The 16,818-nt window shown below is 35.2% G+C and overlaps 2 protein-coding genes across 2 annotated transcripts; one reads left to right on the top strand and one right to left on the bottom strand.

Moving 5' to 3' along the window:
* The first annotated feature begins 199 nt into the window (after positions 1 to 199).
* Positions 200 to 7,137, top strand: LOC129287854 (signal recognition particle subunit SRP54 2). Its single transcript, XM_054924101.1, has 9 exons — positions 200 to 559; positions 1,497 to 1,596; positions 1,851 to 2,004; positions 4,592 to 4,742; positions 4,834 to 4,982; positions 5,684 to 5,784; positions 5,961 to 6,118; positions 6,229 to 6,343; positions 6,471 to 7,137. The coding sequence occupies exons 1-9, from the start codon at positions 329 to 331 to the stop codon at positions 6,797 to 6,799; spliced, it is 1,488 nt and encodes a 495-aa protein (XP_054780076.1). The 5' UTR covers positions 200 to 328; the 3' UTR covers positions 6,800 to 7,137.
* Positions 7,138 to 7,569: 432 nt separating this feature from the next.
* On the bottom strand, positions 7,570 to 14,194 carry LOC129287853 (PX domain-containing protein EREX). Its single transcript, XM_054924100.1, has 10 exons — positions 13,739 to 14,194; positions 13,453 to 13,563; positions 12,331 to 12,429; positions 12,147 to 12,233; positions 11,901 to 12,009; positions 11,027 to 11,670; positions 9,989 to 10,153; positions 9,662 to 9,904; positions 9,098 to 9,313; positions 7,570 to 8,001 (listed from the first exon to the last, which is right to left on the bottom strand). Exons 1-10 carry the CDS (start codon positions 14,012 to 14,014, stop codon positions 7,723 to 7,725), a joined length of 2,229 nt encoding a protein of 742 aa, XP_054780075.1. The 5' UTR covers positions 14,015 to 14,194; the 3' UTR covers positions 7,570 to 7,722.
* Between the last annotated feature and the right edge of the window lie 2,624 nt (positions 14,195 to 16,818).

The following is a 16,818-nucleotide window of genomic DNA, read 5'->3' as shown; positions in this document are numbered from 1 at the left end:
CTAAATATTTATGGAAAAAAGAATAACAGTAGATGAACAACAGAACAAGTACGGATCACATCAGTTATTAAAAGGTTACGCTGTGTTGTACAAAAAAATAAAAGGTCATGCTGTAATGGGCCATGGCCCAAGATGAGCTTCAATGTTCGCGTATTGATTACCGTTTGACGTCATCTTGCCACCGGTTGAAAGGCGAATCTCACCCCCCCAAAGCTTCAATCAACCTCTTTCCTCGTTGTAGTTCTCCGTTTTCATCCTCCAAACCCTAATTCTCCAATTGATCGCAAACTCTGAAGTTTATCTGTTGTTCCTTCTTCAAGCGGCCAAGATGGTTCTAGCTCAGTTAGGGGGGAGCATATCTCGTGCTCTCCAGCAGATGAGCAATGCCACCATAATCGATGAGAAGGTTCTCAATGAGTGTCTTAACGAGATCACCCGTGCTCTTCTTCAATCTGATGTTCAATTCAAACTCGTACGAGATATGCAGACTAACATCAAGAAGATTGTCAACCTCGACGATCTCGCTGCTGGCCACAACAAACGCAGGATCATTCAACAAGTACGATTTTCTGTTAAATTCGGTCCTTTTTGGTTCCTTTCATTAATGAATATAAACTTTTCAAATTCTTAGGGGAATAGTTCTTAGAGGATATTTACAAATTTTGCTTGGCTTGATTTCTACTGGTAGATAATCCAATTGTATTTTTGAGGCAAAGTTTGATGCCCGTTGTCTGCATTAAAATTTATAGTGAAGCAAATAACACTTCCTTGAGTATTCATCTGTAAAATTGTCAATACTTTTTCCCCTGATAGATTCGGTAGGATGCAGTTTGAAGGTTGTGCTGCTTGTTTATATTCCTGCTGCATGGCATAGTGTTGATTTTGTTAGTTATTTCGTGGTTGGAGGTGGATTTATCAGTTATGGTTCAAATCTCGTCAGTTAGTTTATTTCCTCATTGGGAGAGGGCTGCTTGTTTTTTAATATTTCTTTTTAGGCCTATGAACAAAATCATCAAGTCATCGAGACATTATTTGTGACTTTTTCCCTCTACTTTCGGAAGAAATGAAGGACTTAAAGTTCAAAGGACTATGTTGCCTTGGGGTGACATATTGGCTAACAACAATTGTGTGCGCGTGAAGCTATTTAGATGTTTGTTTGATCCGGAAAACTATAAACTCAATGCTGAAAAGTTGGTGGTCTCTGGCTACTTGAATCTGTCAGCTCTTTCGGTGTGCCTTGTGGCTGATATAATTTCTCTATGTCAGCAAGTCCCTGAGATCTGTCTACTTGAATTTGATTCTTACGGTGATGAATTAAACGTTTATTGTTCACCTCTTAACTCTTTCCACGGGCCATTTTTTCTGTTGCAAATGCTACTCTTTGAGGGCTGGTTGGGTTGCATGCTCAATTGTAAAGCTATGCTAGTTTCTTGTAGTTTGATATGCAGTTGTTTCAGTATGTTATTGATATCCTTAATGGGCTCCTTTGCTTCTAGGCTGTTTTTAACGAACTCTGCAAAATGCTGGATCCTGGGAAACCCTCTTTCACTCCAAAAAAAGGAAAACCAAGTGTCGTCATGTTTGTTGGATTACAAGGTTTGTTTCCTATTGAATGGCTTTGCCTTCTTCTTAATCAAATTATGCTTCTTTTTTTTTTTTTCAGTCGATTCAAATGATATTAGTATGTATAAGAACCACCTTCAAGCATGAATGTCCAATTTAATAATAGACAATTATACATATATCTAAGCCACACATGTTTTAGCTTTATTGCTTGGTCCTTATCCTTGTAAAGAAAAAAAAATTGCAATTATTATCTGATGTTTAAACATTTTAAAACAATGATTCAGGATCGGGAAAAACCACAACTTGTACAAAATATGCATATCATCATCAGAAAAAAGGCTGGAAGCCTGCTCTAGTTTGTGCAGATACATTCAGGGCAGGAGCTTTTGATCAACTGAAACAAAATGCCACTAAAGCTAAGATCCCTTTCTATGGGAGGTACTCATTTATTTGCCTTTTATTTTTTTTTATTTTTTGCAAAGGGGGAAGTTATGTTGACTCAACATTTTATTTTATTTTTTGGAAAGGGGTAACTTATGTTGACTCAACATTTAGTATGGTCATGTCATTGTTAAAAATTTATAGAGTTGTGGAGCACAACCACTCCTATATTTTTGGACGTCTCATATCTTATCTACTTATTTGTTATCTTTTACACAAGTTGATAGAGGAAGAAGAGAGATATAGACGAAAAGAGAGACTGATTTCATTCACACCCTTCATTGTACCCTAGATACTCTATTTATATAGAATATACCCAAATACCCAGATTACCCTTTTATCCCTAATTTCCCTAATTTACCCCTTTTTATTTCTAATTCCCATATTCCCATGTATCAATATATTCCCCCCTAAAAGAGGTCCTTGTCCTCAAGGATCATACAAAGATGAAAAGTTAAAACCTATATCTAATATACGACTTGTTCTGGTGCCATCTCCTCTTGAGTGTCTGCAAATATCTCTGCTCTGTTTTCAACAATCAAGGAAAATACCTGTGAATCTTGGCAAAGGTGTGCACTGCTGTATTTGTCGTCACACCAATAACACAAGCCCTTACACCTTTGATCGTCCATTTCACTCTTTGAAAGTTGTTTTGAGGGCCTAGAGCTAGAGGACACCAAATTAGAGGTGCTGAAGGATGGGTTCTGTTTGAACTTGCTAATGGGCTTGTGGTGGATATGGCCTTAGTAACTGGGTCATTAGTGGATATGGGTTTAGTAACCGGGTCAGACCTGGAACTTGATAACACTGGAGGAGGCAAACGAGAAGACCCAGATGAGTAGAACAACGAGAACCTAGAGGAAGGCTTGTGAGTTGGCAGCGCAAAAGATGGAATGTGGTCATGAATCGCTTTAATGGCAGCAAGTTGTTGTCTGGCCATTGTCATCACACTGGCCAGTGTTGTTGGTTGGAGACTAAGGATGCCCTGTTGCACGTTGCTGTGCAAACCTCCGATGAAGCAGTGCATGGCTACTGCCTTTGATAAGTTGGCTTCGGTAAGCAACTTGTCAAATTTCTCCCCATATTCTTCGACAGAGTCTTGCATCTGCAGTTTCTTTATCGCAATCATAGGGCTTTCATCTTTTATATCCCCAAATTTCCTTTCCATTTCGTGGAAGTATTCTTCCCAAGATATCTTGTCCAAATGCCTCTGTTTAGTAAAGGCTAAGTGCTAACGCAGGGCATGTTTCTCCAAGTGGATGCTAAGAAGATGAATACACTGGTCAACGGGCATTCCATCCACATCAAAAAATAGGTGATAGCGGTAAGCCCATCCTCGGAAATTAGTGCCATCAAATTTAGGGAATGCAACTTTGCTACTCTTGGTACAAACAAAGTATGAGTTAGGTGGTGTGGGAAGAAGACCTTGGAAGGACCTGAATTGAGGCAGTGGTGTGAAAATGGGGAGAGGCGGTGCTGAGGCAAAAGGGGTCGCTGGTCGAGAGAAAGGGGTGGTGGTGGTGGGATTGCTATTAGGGGCGGAGGGAAAGAGGTTGTAGGTCGAGGGAGAGTGACGGAGGGTGCTTGGGGAGGTGGTTGGAGGGTTCACCGACTTGAAGTGGAGGGGAATGCAATAGTTGATTTGCTAGCGTGTAAGCTTATCAGAAATCGCCTTCATAAACTGAGATAAGGTAGTTTTAATCCCAGATATATTGTTAGTATGTTGGTCTAGATCCTGTTGAGTACTTTGTAAGTAATGAGGATTGCATTTCCAAGCAATGTTCCAAGTCGCCAATGCGTTCAGTCAAGGGCCGCATCTCCGGTGGAGACATGGCCGGAGAGCTGGCTCTGATACGTTGATAGTTAAGAAGAGAGATATAGACAAAAAGAGAGACTGGTTTCATTTACACCCTCCATTGTACCCTGGATACTCTATTTATATAGAATATACCCAAATACCCAGATTACCATTTTATCCCTAATTTCCCTAATTACCCCTTTTTATTTCTAATTCCCATATTCCCATGTATCCCAAGTTCTTTATTCTTGATACTATGAGGTGAATAATCTCCACTAGGTTTAGCTCTTTCTTTCTGGTGATAAAATCTGAAGATATCCTTCCAGAAGAATGGTGCATGGTTGCTGGTAGGGATCAATTATTTATTTATTTATTTTAGGTCTTGTAGTTTATGATATTCTGTTGTCTCATAGTTTGGTGTATATATCTTGGTGAAAGGTTTGTTTTCAATTGTGCAATAGGCCAATGACACATGCATTTTTGAAATCTATCTAGTACCTTGCATTTTGTATTTGTGAGAAGTGAGGGTACGGGTGTGTTGTTCATGGTGCAAGATGGCCTTTAGCATTGACTGAGCCAGGGGCCTACAGCTTTGGAAGTTATCATCTAGCTTGTAAACCCTTTAATTCCTACTGCCATATTTTCATTCTTTACAAATGAGTTAGGACTTAGGATCTGCTAATCTTAATACAATTTGTTTATGGCAACCTTTAAATCAACTGTATTTCATTGCATTTGACCATAATGCTTAATTATTCAGTTTCGTGCTCCCAATTCTTCTCACAGCTACATGGAGTCAGACCCTGTGAAAATTGCTGTTGAAGGTGTGGAGAGATTCAAGAAAGAAAACTGTGATCTCATAATTGTTGATACCAGTGGACGGCACAAACAAGAAGTTGCCCTTTTTGAAGAAATGCGCCAAGTTTCAGAAGCAACGGTGTGATTTTTGTGTAATTTATGGACGCATTTTTATTGTTCCTGCTTATAAACACTGATAACTGCTTGTATCTTTTCTTTGCATTGTTCAGAAACCAGATCTTGTTATATTTGTTATGGATAGCAGCATTGGTCAGGCTGCATTTGATCAGGCCCAAGCATTTAAACAAAGTGTTGAAGTGGGAGCTGTAATTGTTACGAAAATGGATGGCCATGCAAAGGGAGGTGGTGCTCTTAGTGCGTAAGTGCCACTGGAATGACTTTGTCATATTATTCAATACCAACTGATCTCGTCAATTTTGGCAGTAGTGGAAGGAACTGTAACCATTTCATTAATGAAGGATTTGGATAAGAGTTATGAATGTTCATCTCCTTTTTCCTTCCTCCTCAAGCAATAGAGCATTAATGAATGATATATTTGTGGCTTTCATCTACAGTTTGTTCTGCACTTCATATCATGTCTGCGTGTCTTTTTTCTCTGTCCTGCATATTCTCTTGATGAAGTTCCTGGAATTGTATTATGTTTAACTTCTAGCATATGCATACCCTACTTTGCAATTTGCATTATATGCTGAAGATTTTTAAAAGATTTAAAGATTCATATCTTCATTACATAGAAGTAGGTTGAATCTACTGCAAGGCTTTCCAGTCAAAATTTTTATTAGATATTTTACATGAATATTTGTACTTCCAATTGGTGTTTTGTATTTAGATTAAATCATATATGTATATATATTGCTTTTCTGAGATATAATGAAGAATGTGTAGTGAGATGCACCAGGCTAGACGTAGTTAAGCAGTCTATAGAACAGAATTTCTGATGGAGAGTGCTGTATGAACTGCATTCCTGATATGAATTATTAGCCTTTATCTTTTGAAAACGAATGTGTATTTTAAGTTTTGTGGTTTGAATGCTTAATCCTATTAATTTTGTGGGTGCAGTGTTGCAGCAACTAAGAGTCCGGTCATATTCATTGGAACTGGAGAACATATGGATGAATTTGAAGTTTTTGATGTTAAACCTTTTGTCAGTCGTCTGTTAGGTGTGTGCTTTTTCTGGTTTTTATCTTGACTGAATTTAGGCTATACCCTACTTTATATTTCTCTTCTTTTCTGCCCTTGATATCTTAATGTTTTCTATGGATGATAAGTCATGATTGCGCAATTTCTTGAAAATATTTACTGATTGTTATGTCATAACTAATGTCTTTTTAATTAGGCATGGGTGACTGGTCTGGATTTATGGACAAGATTCATGAAGTTGTTCCTATGGATCAACAGCCTGAACTGCTTCAAAAGCTGTCAGAAGGGAACTTCACCTTGAGGATTATGTATGAGCAGTTTCAGAACATACTTAAAATGGGTCCAATCAGCCAGGTTATTGCCTCCTTTTGTTCATTTTATTTTATCTGATGGTGCTACTGCGACGCAGATTAGTAACGAGTGTTTGGTTCCCTTGTATTAAGAGATTTGGTTCATTCATGTAGGTGTTCTCAATGCTTCCAGGATTTAGTGCTGAATTGATGCCAAAAGGCCGTGAAAAGGAAAGCCAAGCCAAAATTAAGCGGTACATGACAATGATGGATTCAATGACAGACGAAGGTAATCAGCAGTATGAATTAATAATTTTTGAACTTCAGCCTCATAATTACAAATCAACTTTAATATAATTGGAATTCACCCTCATTGAAACTATGCACTTTTCCCATTAACTTTTGATAAATTGCAGAGTTAGATAGTTCAAACCCAAAGCTGATGAATGAGTCGCGCATGATGCGAATAGCTCGAGGATCTGGTCGTCATGTTAGGGAAGTAATGGAGATGATGGAGGAGTACAAACGTCTTGCAAAGATTTGGAGCAAAATGAAAGGGCTTAAAATACCAAAGAAGGGAGATATGAGTGCTCTATCCCGAAACATGAATGCCCAGCACATGAGCAAAGTCCTACCTCCACAGATGCTAAAGCAAATAGGGGGCATGGGTGGGTTACAGAATTTGATGAAGCAGATGGGTTCTTCTAAAGAGATGATGGGAATGCTTGGTGGTATGGATAAGTAGGTTGAAGGTGATTATGAGCTGAGGTATGTCACTGGCTGCAACTATACATCATGATGCCTAAGAGCGAGGCACATCGTTGCGCATGTTAGTGCAGCTACATTTTGGCCAAAACAAGTGCAGTTACATTGATTGACCTTGGATTTATTGGAAATATTGTCTACCAGTCTGCAGAAAGGTATCCTGAATGGAGAGAGAAGTTTCTTGCTGTAAAATTATAATTATTTTTCTTTTTCTTGTACATTTAAGATGTGATCGAAATATCCCTGTTAAAGCAAATACTGCTGTAGCCATAATTTGTTTTTAAACTGGAGAAGAAAATGCTGAGTTGCTTCTCTCAATGGTGAGATTGCAAACTAGTCAGAGATATTTAATTAGGAGAATGATGATTTAGGATATTGTGAGAAAATTAACACAAAATAAGGATTTTCAAGTTGGAAATGTTGAAATTTGAGTCGTAAAATTTTGAAGTCTTAAATTTTATAGTTGTAAACAAGTCCTTATTTCGTATTCATTTTCTAACAAGGTTGTTAATTATCATTATCATTCTCCTTATTTGGTGTTGTGTTGCGAGTACTTTTTTTGGGGGGCCAATATCCATGGTAACGAGATTATGCGCCTCATATTTTATATCAAGTCTATGACAAATCCAATGTTAATGGTTTATAAGTAATGACATACTGTAAGTATGAATTAGCTTCAGCCTCTCCCAACTGAGACATGTAAAGCGCATAATCTAGATTAAAAAAGATGTCGCAGCAGTGAAGAATGGCTTTATGGTTGCGACTAAAGTTTTCATTTATTCTGGAATTTACACAAGGGATGGCCAAAATAAAGAAAAAATTATACAAGGGACTGTGGGAAATAAAAAATATAACAGAGAATTGACCAACTAATTTGCAAGCATACATGTAGAATCAACTGTGTTATTTTTCTAAGAACTGGCTTAAAACAGTTTTTCTCAAATTAATTTCCTCTTCCTCATCATCCTCCTCCTCCTCCTCCTCGTCAGATTTAGCAGTCGCATTCAGAGCTAGACGAAGTACCGAATTGATCTGCTTCCTTAAACTGGCATTGTCTACAAACATGTGTGCCAGAAGCCTCCTCAGCTCATCGTCAGTTGTCACTGTATCACCTGAAGTTGTACTGCGAGTCTCATCTACAGCACCAGCAGCATTTTCTACATCTTGTGCCAAGAGTTGCGCCTGTTCACATTTTGTAAATATGCACATGAAAAACAGCAAGTGGACGGCAAAAAGAAACCACTGAGAAGGTAAGTAACAAAAAAATTGATGATCGCTCCATTGACAGTAGAGTCAACAACATGGATCGCATGAGTCAACCACGCTCAAATTTTTCACTAAAATACATTCAACAAAATGGGTAGATTACAAAAAAACAAAAATCTGAGTATCATAATGATGCCAAAAGCAGAATCTAAATTGTACATTTTGGTGTATGGTTTTATGCTGTAAGGCAGCCATTGTGTTAATTTTGCCTCATCCATCACTTCTCATAGCAAGGTAAAACAGATGCAAATGAAAGTGGTAACTGGGGAAAGAAAGTATTGTGAATAGTGCAAGGAGTATGGAAAGTACAAAATACAAGAAATGAAAGCTTTCAAAAAATAAAAACTTTGTGAACGCAACTTGGGAAAATCATGAAGCACCATTAACAAGTGAACCAAATAGGTATTAGTTAAGGTCAATATAATACATATGAATTGAATTATCAATTCTATGAATTAATATTAGAAATGAGACAATTCCAAGGCAACAACTGAAGGGGACCTCTATCAACTTTAAGTCTTCCAGCAGAGGGACTGGAGTCGGAGTATACAAATTTCTCACCCTGATATATGTAAGGAGGGTGTCCGAGGTAAACTCCATTTGGTCTACCCCTTTAATTAATGTCTTGGAGTAGGAGAGTAAGACAGAAGGGAGAAGGATCCACGGAATATAGGTTACCCAGTCACACTAATTATTAAGAAATTTGGAAAATCACTGCGGCATGAATCTAGGGAGGAAAGAAAAAAAAGGAACAAGCTAGCCATGGTCTTTAGAAACAAGTTCTTGCACCATTGCATGGTTGGATCCTAATAAAACAAAGGTTCACCAAATCAGGCGGGACTAAAGAGTTCTTACACACCACCTAGACTAGGCCATTAAAAAAGCATACTGTATAAAAAGCCAATTAGAAAAAAAAAATGACAAAAAATAAGTGTAGGTATAAAAACTCCAAACTTAAGTACACCAGAACGGCATTTCTAAGGACAAAAATGACTCAAGATGAAGAGCACACCTCAGCGAGTAGGAGACCAATTCGATTATCTGACATTGCTAATAAATCCAAAGCATCAGACGGAGAAGTATCAACAATTAGTTTATCTTCCTCCTCAACAAGAAAGTTAACACTGCACTCTTGAAGCCTCTTTTGAAGAATTCCACACTCACGCAGCAACTTTGCATTGGCTTCATATGAAAGTTTCAATCTTTGCTTTTCTTTATGGAGACTTCTCTGAATTAGAAGTAAAACAACAGCACGAAATTAACTGGATTTAGCAACACACCAATGGAAGAAAGTCCAAAATGTTAAAGCCATTTCTTTTTATTAAAAAAAAAAAAAAGTCAAGAGAAAGAGGAATGTTAAATCTTTATCTGAACGGTACTTGTAAATCAGAGGAACTAGTTAGAAGAGGATAACTACATCACTCTGTCTCTTCTCTCATGTCTTGCTCTTTCTAGATGCCCATGTACAAGCAGACCCACGGACCCAGTGAAGTTGATAATTTCTCAGACAAGAAAATGCGTGAATTGATACTGCAGTAGTTAGTTACAACGTACAATAACTAGAAAGAAGCCATACCTCAGCCTCTAGTTTTTCCTTCACCAATTCGCTGAGTTGCTGCTTCAATTCTGACTGAGAACTTCTAAGGGATTTGACCTCCTTTATTAGCACCTTCACATCTGCCTTTGATTTCATCTCAAGCTCATCATGACACTTCTGCAAGTTCTCAAGTTGTTCTCTTGCAAAATCAAGCTCTTGCTGCAATATTTCATTTTCTTTAACGACAGATGCTTTCACTGACTCCACTTGCAGTCTTTCATCCTAAATTATTAGATTTGTTCAATAAAGGGCCTCCAAAACAGTATGATAAGAGATGTTAATGAAGATTAGTAATCCAAACAACACCTCTTCAGACTTCCATTTGATTTCCATATCCAGGCACTTCCTCCTAAGTTCCTCAATATCCCACTGCATTTGTGTAAACCTTTCCCTTTCAGCTAGAACAGCCTGGTGCATATTCTCTCTACAGTTCAGTTGAGTTGTTTCAAGTTCAACTTCCAAATCTTTAACCTATGATACAAATGAATAGATAATTAACTTACAAATATATGAAGTCCAACAAAGTTCCAGAATTTCTATCTAGCATTTCAACATTGAGATGGCCATCATTTCCATGTACTTAAACATAAATTAGCAAACAATTGGTTCAGTCACCATACACCAATAACAGTAATGCAATCGCACAAGTCATAAGCATATTCCATCTTTGTTTTGTCAGCCATCCTCTTCCAAATAATGCTACTCAATCCATAAGAACATAAGCATGCTTGATGGTAGATAAGGATGCATAAAGAAATACAGAGCATGAGCATGATACCTTCAAATTCAACACTAAAATACTATCACCATCTAAATTCCAAGCATTTATCCAATATTAATTATGCAAGATAAAAGAAAAAGAACTTCACCACATTATAATGATTTTACTCAGAAATGGGGAAAGGCAGAGCTGGCCAGGGTCTCAGGAAAATACTGGCTGATTGATAAATCATTTAAATTTAGCTGGAATTTAAACCAGGGTAGTGGCCTTCCATTTTGGATATCCTAAAGACAATATTCTGGACGGTTCACTACGTAATACTCAATCAAATGAAAGTTCTACCAATTTTACTTACTCATAGTATGGACAGTTCTAAAAGCTTGTTGTAGTTCAGTAGACAAGACACTTTTTCAATGTAATTTATACCCCTGAAAAATTCACCAAAGTATTAACAAGTTGTAAACTGACTCCATGATAGCAATGTCTTAAGATATGATAAACACATACAGAATAAAATCAATAGAATGGCATTGATTTTAAGTCTAGAAACAACATCTTCCAAGGCATAATATTGGTGCAAGTTGTGAAGAACTAATCCTATTTTATGACGTGCATTTAGATACCTTTGTTATGAGAAATTGTCTAGCAGCCATTTCTTGATTTAATCTTGCTAAAAGATCTTCCACATCTGTTTTTGCTGTTGTCAGTCTCTGCTGCAGGGTAACAAGAATTCTGTTTAACTTGTGTCGCCCCTCAGATGGAAGAGTCACCAACAAATCCATGCTTAGATTTGATATTTCACTATTCCTTATAGAACTTAAGTCACTTCCAATGCTGTCTGTTGACAATCTCTTAACATGGCCATCCATCTTATCTTGTAGTTTGGGAACAAATTCAGTTCCATCTAAGCGGAGAACTTTAATATCAGTAGCTTTCTCAGTGACTTTGTCTATAGCACTATTGTCAGTTTGCATGTTATCCAGGGAAAATTTTGACGCATCCTCCTTAATAAATTCTTTGTTGGATTCAGCACGCCCAATAGTTGTTCTTGCTGAATTAATCAAGTCATGTTCTGCTATTGAATTGTCCAGATCAGAATACCCATCTTTTCCATGCCTTGGTGTTCCAAGCTCAGATACTTCATAAGAAGTATCATTGCCAGAATCTGATGCAACAGATGCAGAACCATGTGGATCGTCTTGGAGAACATATGATGTAGTACCATTAACTGAAGTTCCACCTGACATCTGCTGTGAATTATGGAATGCTGGAAAAAACAGCAACGTAGAGGTCTTAATATGTTTGTGCAACATTATGGAATATATTTTATTTCATTCTTCTCAACAATGGAGGAGTGTGTTTTTTGCTTAAAAAACTAAGGAGTATCTTAGAGGTTTACAATAGATGATGGAAATTTCTGTCAGGCACACATGGTGCATCATTCAGCTGGTAAACTGGAACAGCGTGGAGCACGTGTACCTAAGAATAAGAATATACCTGATCGAGCAGCAGCTTCCAGTTCAAGGAATATTGCTGCCGGAGCACTTCGCGATACATCAATATCTGATAACAGTTTTTCCATCCAATCCTCTAACAAACACCTTCGCTGAAAGTAACAAATGCAATCATTTAAAAATAAAAAGTACGGGCTAAACAAAATTCAAGTTTAATAAGATTCACGGACCAGTTACTACTGTTGTATTACATGGTAGACAAGTGGAAGAATTTGAGTAAGTGATCTACCTCTTCCAACACTTTCTGGCTTTTAACTTTCAATAACTTCTTTGGTGGAGCCGGGGGCAAATTTTTCACAGCAAATTCTTTTTTCAACTGGAAAAAAGTGAAAATAATACTTCCTTGTCATTATATAAATGAAATGTACTGCAGAAAAAAAAAATTATTCAAATGCATTGAAAACAACAATTACATCTGAAAACAGCTTCAGAAAATCATTAAATCGGCGAAAGATAACTCGTGTAGTGGTGATTCCTTCAGGGGATTGTATGCCAACTTGAACCCTGTAAAACTGTTACTTTCAAATGTTAAAGCAGAAATGATGGCCAAAAAATTGTTAAAGCATATAATGACTTAACAAACAAACAAACAAACAACAACAAGCCTTTATCCCACAAGGTGGGGTCGGCTACATGGATTGCAAGACGCCATTGTGCTCTATCATTTATTATATAATGACTTAAGGAGAAGAATTTTATACAAGGTTAAATAAATATGGGAAGAGGCTTAATGCAGAATGACTAGAAGTCTGAAACAATTCACCAGCCTCCTAATAGAATACAATAAGACCTCACACAACACAACTGCATTATATTTAGGGAGAATGACATTTAAGGCCCTCTCAAAGGAATTTACCGCCATAAGGACCCATAATTTTTGCATTGGATATTGTCTTGTGAAATATACATATGTTGTTGTTAAAAGCTGAACTTTGTTAAATTTTTAAGAAAATCCTAGCAAAAAACACAAGTTAAGATTCATCCTTTAACAACAATATATGCATGTTTTTATAAGACAATATCTGATGCAAAACATATACACCCTTATTACGATAAATTTCCTAGAGAGGGTCTTAAATGTCATTCTCCCTTATATTTATATATGTATAAAAAGGGAAACAAAGTTCTTCCTGTATTTCAGAAGACTAAAAATAGATTCTAGATTCGAGTAGAGGGAAAAAAAAAAAAAAAAGCAATTTCCACAAAACAAAAATTGCAGTGTGAGAATGTAACATTGTTAGGAGAAAACATAGCATATGACAACAATCATTATAGCAAGTGCGTCTCATTCCACTTGAATTTGGGGGGGGGGGGGGGTAGGTTTTCTGTCTCGTTACTCTATAGAAAGGGGAAAACGAAAAAGAAACTTTTTCCTTGAACATATTAGCCTTCTGCCATAGAAGTAAGAAAAGAAAAACACAGTTTACAGAAAGTGTAGAGGAAATGAACCCAAACATTGAACCTGCCGTATGTTTGAATATTCGATTTCAGCTATCCTTTTCCTTTAGTTTTCTTAAAAGGGAAAAAGCACTTACTACAACGGAATCAGAACCTCTTGATTCCGGCTGGACAACCCACGAAGGAACTGTCACGCAATAACTCCAACCCCCGTGAGGATCATTAGGCCAAACAGAATTACGTCCATCCTAATGGCAAAAATCTAAGTCAATGGTTGGCAAAAGCAAACTCACAACTTATTAATGAAAATTCAAACTATAAAAGCTTCAAAGTTCCAACCAAAAGAAACCACTATCTATATCTTGAGTTCACCGTAAACATTAACAATTTACTCAAAAATCGATCAAGTAGAAGATAAAGTACCCATTTTCGAGGAGGAAGACTCCAATCCATTCCCAAAGGCAGAGGCGACGTGCCATCATGGCGATGCTTGGGCGGACTTGGATGTTGTACCTCCGGCTTTTTCTCATCAGAATCGTTCCTTCCATCACCGGGAACATCATAATCATCATCAATATCATACAATGAAGTCGAAGAGCTTGTCAAATAAGAGCGACGATATGCATAGGGGTTGAAAATCGGATCCGAATAACTGAAATTAAAGTCGAGTACAGAAAGGTCGTCCGCGTAAAGATTCATCTCCGAATTTCTTCGTGTTCGATCTTTGGTTTTTGAATGGACAGGTTGCTAAGATGAGCTATAGCTCAAGCTTGAAGACGAGATGCAACATCAAATTGCAGAAAAATACCATAAATTCTCTTGCATTACGATCCTTTGCCGCAAGTAGCAGAAGGCCAAGACAAGTTTGGCCGTATCTATTTTTTTTTTTCTCCTTAGCTTAATTAATTAAAACTTTAAAACTCCTGCACGAGGAAGTATATGAGTTTATCTTTTTTTTTTTAACATATTAATTTGACTAAAATATATAAAATTTTATTAAACTTTTAAAACAGTTATATATAATTTCATCACCTTTTAATATTTAAAATTAATTTTTTAATTTTTAATTTTTTTAAAAAATCCCTTATCATTATTTAGTTTTTATTTTATTAATATAATTATTATCATGTAATATTATAGCAATACATATTACACATGATATGAAAAAGATATTTTTTTATTTTTAATATAATTTAAGGAGAAATAAAAGCATAATTTCTACTTTTAACACCTATGATGATGCTTTTATTTTTTTTCGTTGAGCAATTTTATTTTCATTGTTTATAGGAGAAAAATTATAATTTTATTATTTTTTGTCAATTAAAATAGTTTTTATATTAAATAAATGAAAAAAAATATAAAAGATGTGTTGACAGAACTCCTATAAATTTTGTTATATACTTTGTTCATTTTTGTTTATACTCTTATTTGTTTATGGCGGACTAACGGTTATTTTTCCTTTAAATAAAATTTTCAGTACTTATTCAAATCAAACAAATTTGTTACTGGTACAGTAAAAATGGAGTATGTGCAGCTTTAGAATAAGATATATTTTTAGTTATTAGTGTTTTGTATCAATTTTGTTAATATTATAGTTTTCTTGTATTAAAGGATAAATTTTTATTTATATGATTCTTATTAATAATAATTTTTAGATATTTTTCTTTTCATTTGTATAGTATAAAAGGCTATTTTAATTAATAAAAAATAATAAACTCATAATTTTCTATTAAATTATGTTGTTTGTGAATAATGAGAACAATATCGCTAAATGAAAATAATAATAGTATTGTTAGTGTGTTAAAAGTAAAAATTATATTTTTGTCCCTCATTAAATTGTGTTAAAAATAATGAAAATATTTTTTTCATATCATGTGCCATGTGTATTGCATTAATCTAATATGACAATAATTATATTAATAAAATAATAGTTAATTAATGATAGGAGGTTTTGAAAAATAAAATTAAAGGTTATGAAGGTTAATTTTAAATATTTAAAGGTGAGAGGAGTAATATACAATTATTTTAAAATTCAGAAAAGTTTTATATATTTTAACCTATTAGTTTATCTATCTAGGCATAATCCTTCATTCACCTACCAAAAATAAAAAAACAAAAACAAAAACTTCATTTACCACGTTTAAAAAAGTGTGAGTTTTTTTGTTACTACAATGTCATGGGCAACTAATTACAATTTTTACATCCAGAGGATGGTTCATAAAAAATTTTAAAGCTTGTTTGACAACATATTCTAAAAAAAAGTTTTTTAATAAAAAAATCTGTTTTGTAACATGTGTTTTAGAAAGTGTTTTGGAGAATAAAAATAAAATAAAATATTGTTATGAAAAATAAAAAATCAATGCAATAGAGACATATTTTTCCAAAAAAAAAAACAAGAAGAAGAAGATTTGTATTATATGATTAAGAGCAGTGGCTAACAATCTTTTTGGGTGGCTAAAAGGTTTAGAGTCAAACCCCCTCTTTTTTTGGTTGAAAGGAAGTCCCTTACATTAAACAGACGCAATGTACAATGGTGAACAAATTACAAGGTAAAAAAAAAAAACAAAACCCAGTAAAAAGTAAAGGGAAAAACTAGTTCTAATCAGCAAAATCAAAAATAATTGTAGCATTAGACGAGTTGCAATCTCCACTAGCATTCGAGGTCGGAATGGTAGGCAAAGGAAGTAATGGTTCATGCACCCACCCTATTTGGTACACATCCTTAAAAGCAATAGCTGCAAGTAGGGGTATTCAGTTTGGACCCATTCCGATTGGCCCAATATCATCCCAATTATCTCGAGACGGATCTTGTCTCGGCTAGAAAATAATTGAAACGGGACTTTACGGGACGAGATAGGAAAGGGTTCGGGACGGAACGAAACATGTGATTACCATTGAGACGTCCCGTCCTGTCTCGAATATTATATATATATATTTTATTTTACGTATATTAATTATATTAATATAATTTATACTTATATTAATTATACAATTATAATTTCCATACTTACAATTCTTATTTAAAACTAAAGTTTTTTTATATTGATAATTTTAATGACATTGAGTAAACACAGTGATATCTTTCTTTATAATATATTAATTATATTAATACAATTTATTATTATATCTATCTATTTAATAACTTTTATTTATAACGTATTTCTTGCTTTATTTTCAAAAGAATAATTAGCTTAGTACAACTCCACTAAAATAGAAGAACAATGATTTGATGTTGTGCTTGACTTGCCTATTGTTATTACTCTTATAGCCTAAAGATCACTTGTATTTGATATTATAATGTGTAGTAGTGATTAATGTAATTCAATAATTGACTTTAAATTGTTGTGATTTATGTACTTGTGTTGTTTTGATGTTAAACTTAATAAATTATATGATTTAAAATTTTAATAAATGTTATTATTTAGATATTTCTTCAATATTATCTGATTTTATCGAGACAGCGGGATGTCCCGATTTTGTCCCGATCCTATCCTGACTCCTAA

Source organism: Prosopis cineraria, unplaced genomic scaffold (genome assembly GCF_029017545.1).
Source record: "Prosopis cineraria cultivar Desert tree isolate PC_DT_omini unplaced genomic scaffold, ASM2901754v1 PC12, whole genome shotgun sequence".
NCBI lineage: Eukaryota > Viridiplantae > Streptophyta > Magnoliopsida > Fabales > Fabaceae > Prosopis > Prosopis cineraria.
Note: the sequence above shows the minus strand (reverse complement) of the source record. Positions and strands in the feature narration are given on the sequence as shown.

Excerpts from the sequence above, each read along its gene's own strand:
- LOC129287854 (XM_054924101.1), top strand. The coding sequence starts at position 329 with ATGGTTCTAGCTCAGTTAGGGGGGAGCATATCTCGTGCTCTCCAGCAG. Across the intron at positions 5,785-5,960 it reads TTTTGTCAGTCGTCTGTTAG|GCATGGGTGACTGGTCTGGA; the intron begins GTGTGTGCTTTT and ends CTTTTTAATTAG. Across the intron at positions 6,119-6,228 it reads AAATGGGTCCAATCAGCCAG|GTGTTCTCAATGCTTCCAGG; the intron begins GTTATTGCCTCC and ends TCATTCATGTAG.
- LOC129287853 (XM_054924100.1), bottom strand. The coding sequence starts at position 14,014 with ATGAATCTTTACGCGGACGACCTTTCTGTACTCGACTTTAATTTCAGT. Across the intron at positions 10,154-11,026 it reads GACAATTTCTCATAACAAAG|GTTAAAGATTTGGAAGTTGA; the intron begins GTATCTAAATGC and ends TTTGTATCATAG. Across the intron at positions 9,314-9,661 it reads AGGAAAAACTAGAGGCTGAG|AGAAGTCTCCATAAAGAAAA; the intron begins GTATGGCTTCTT and ends CTTCTAATTCAG.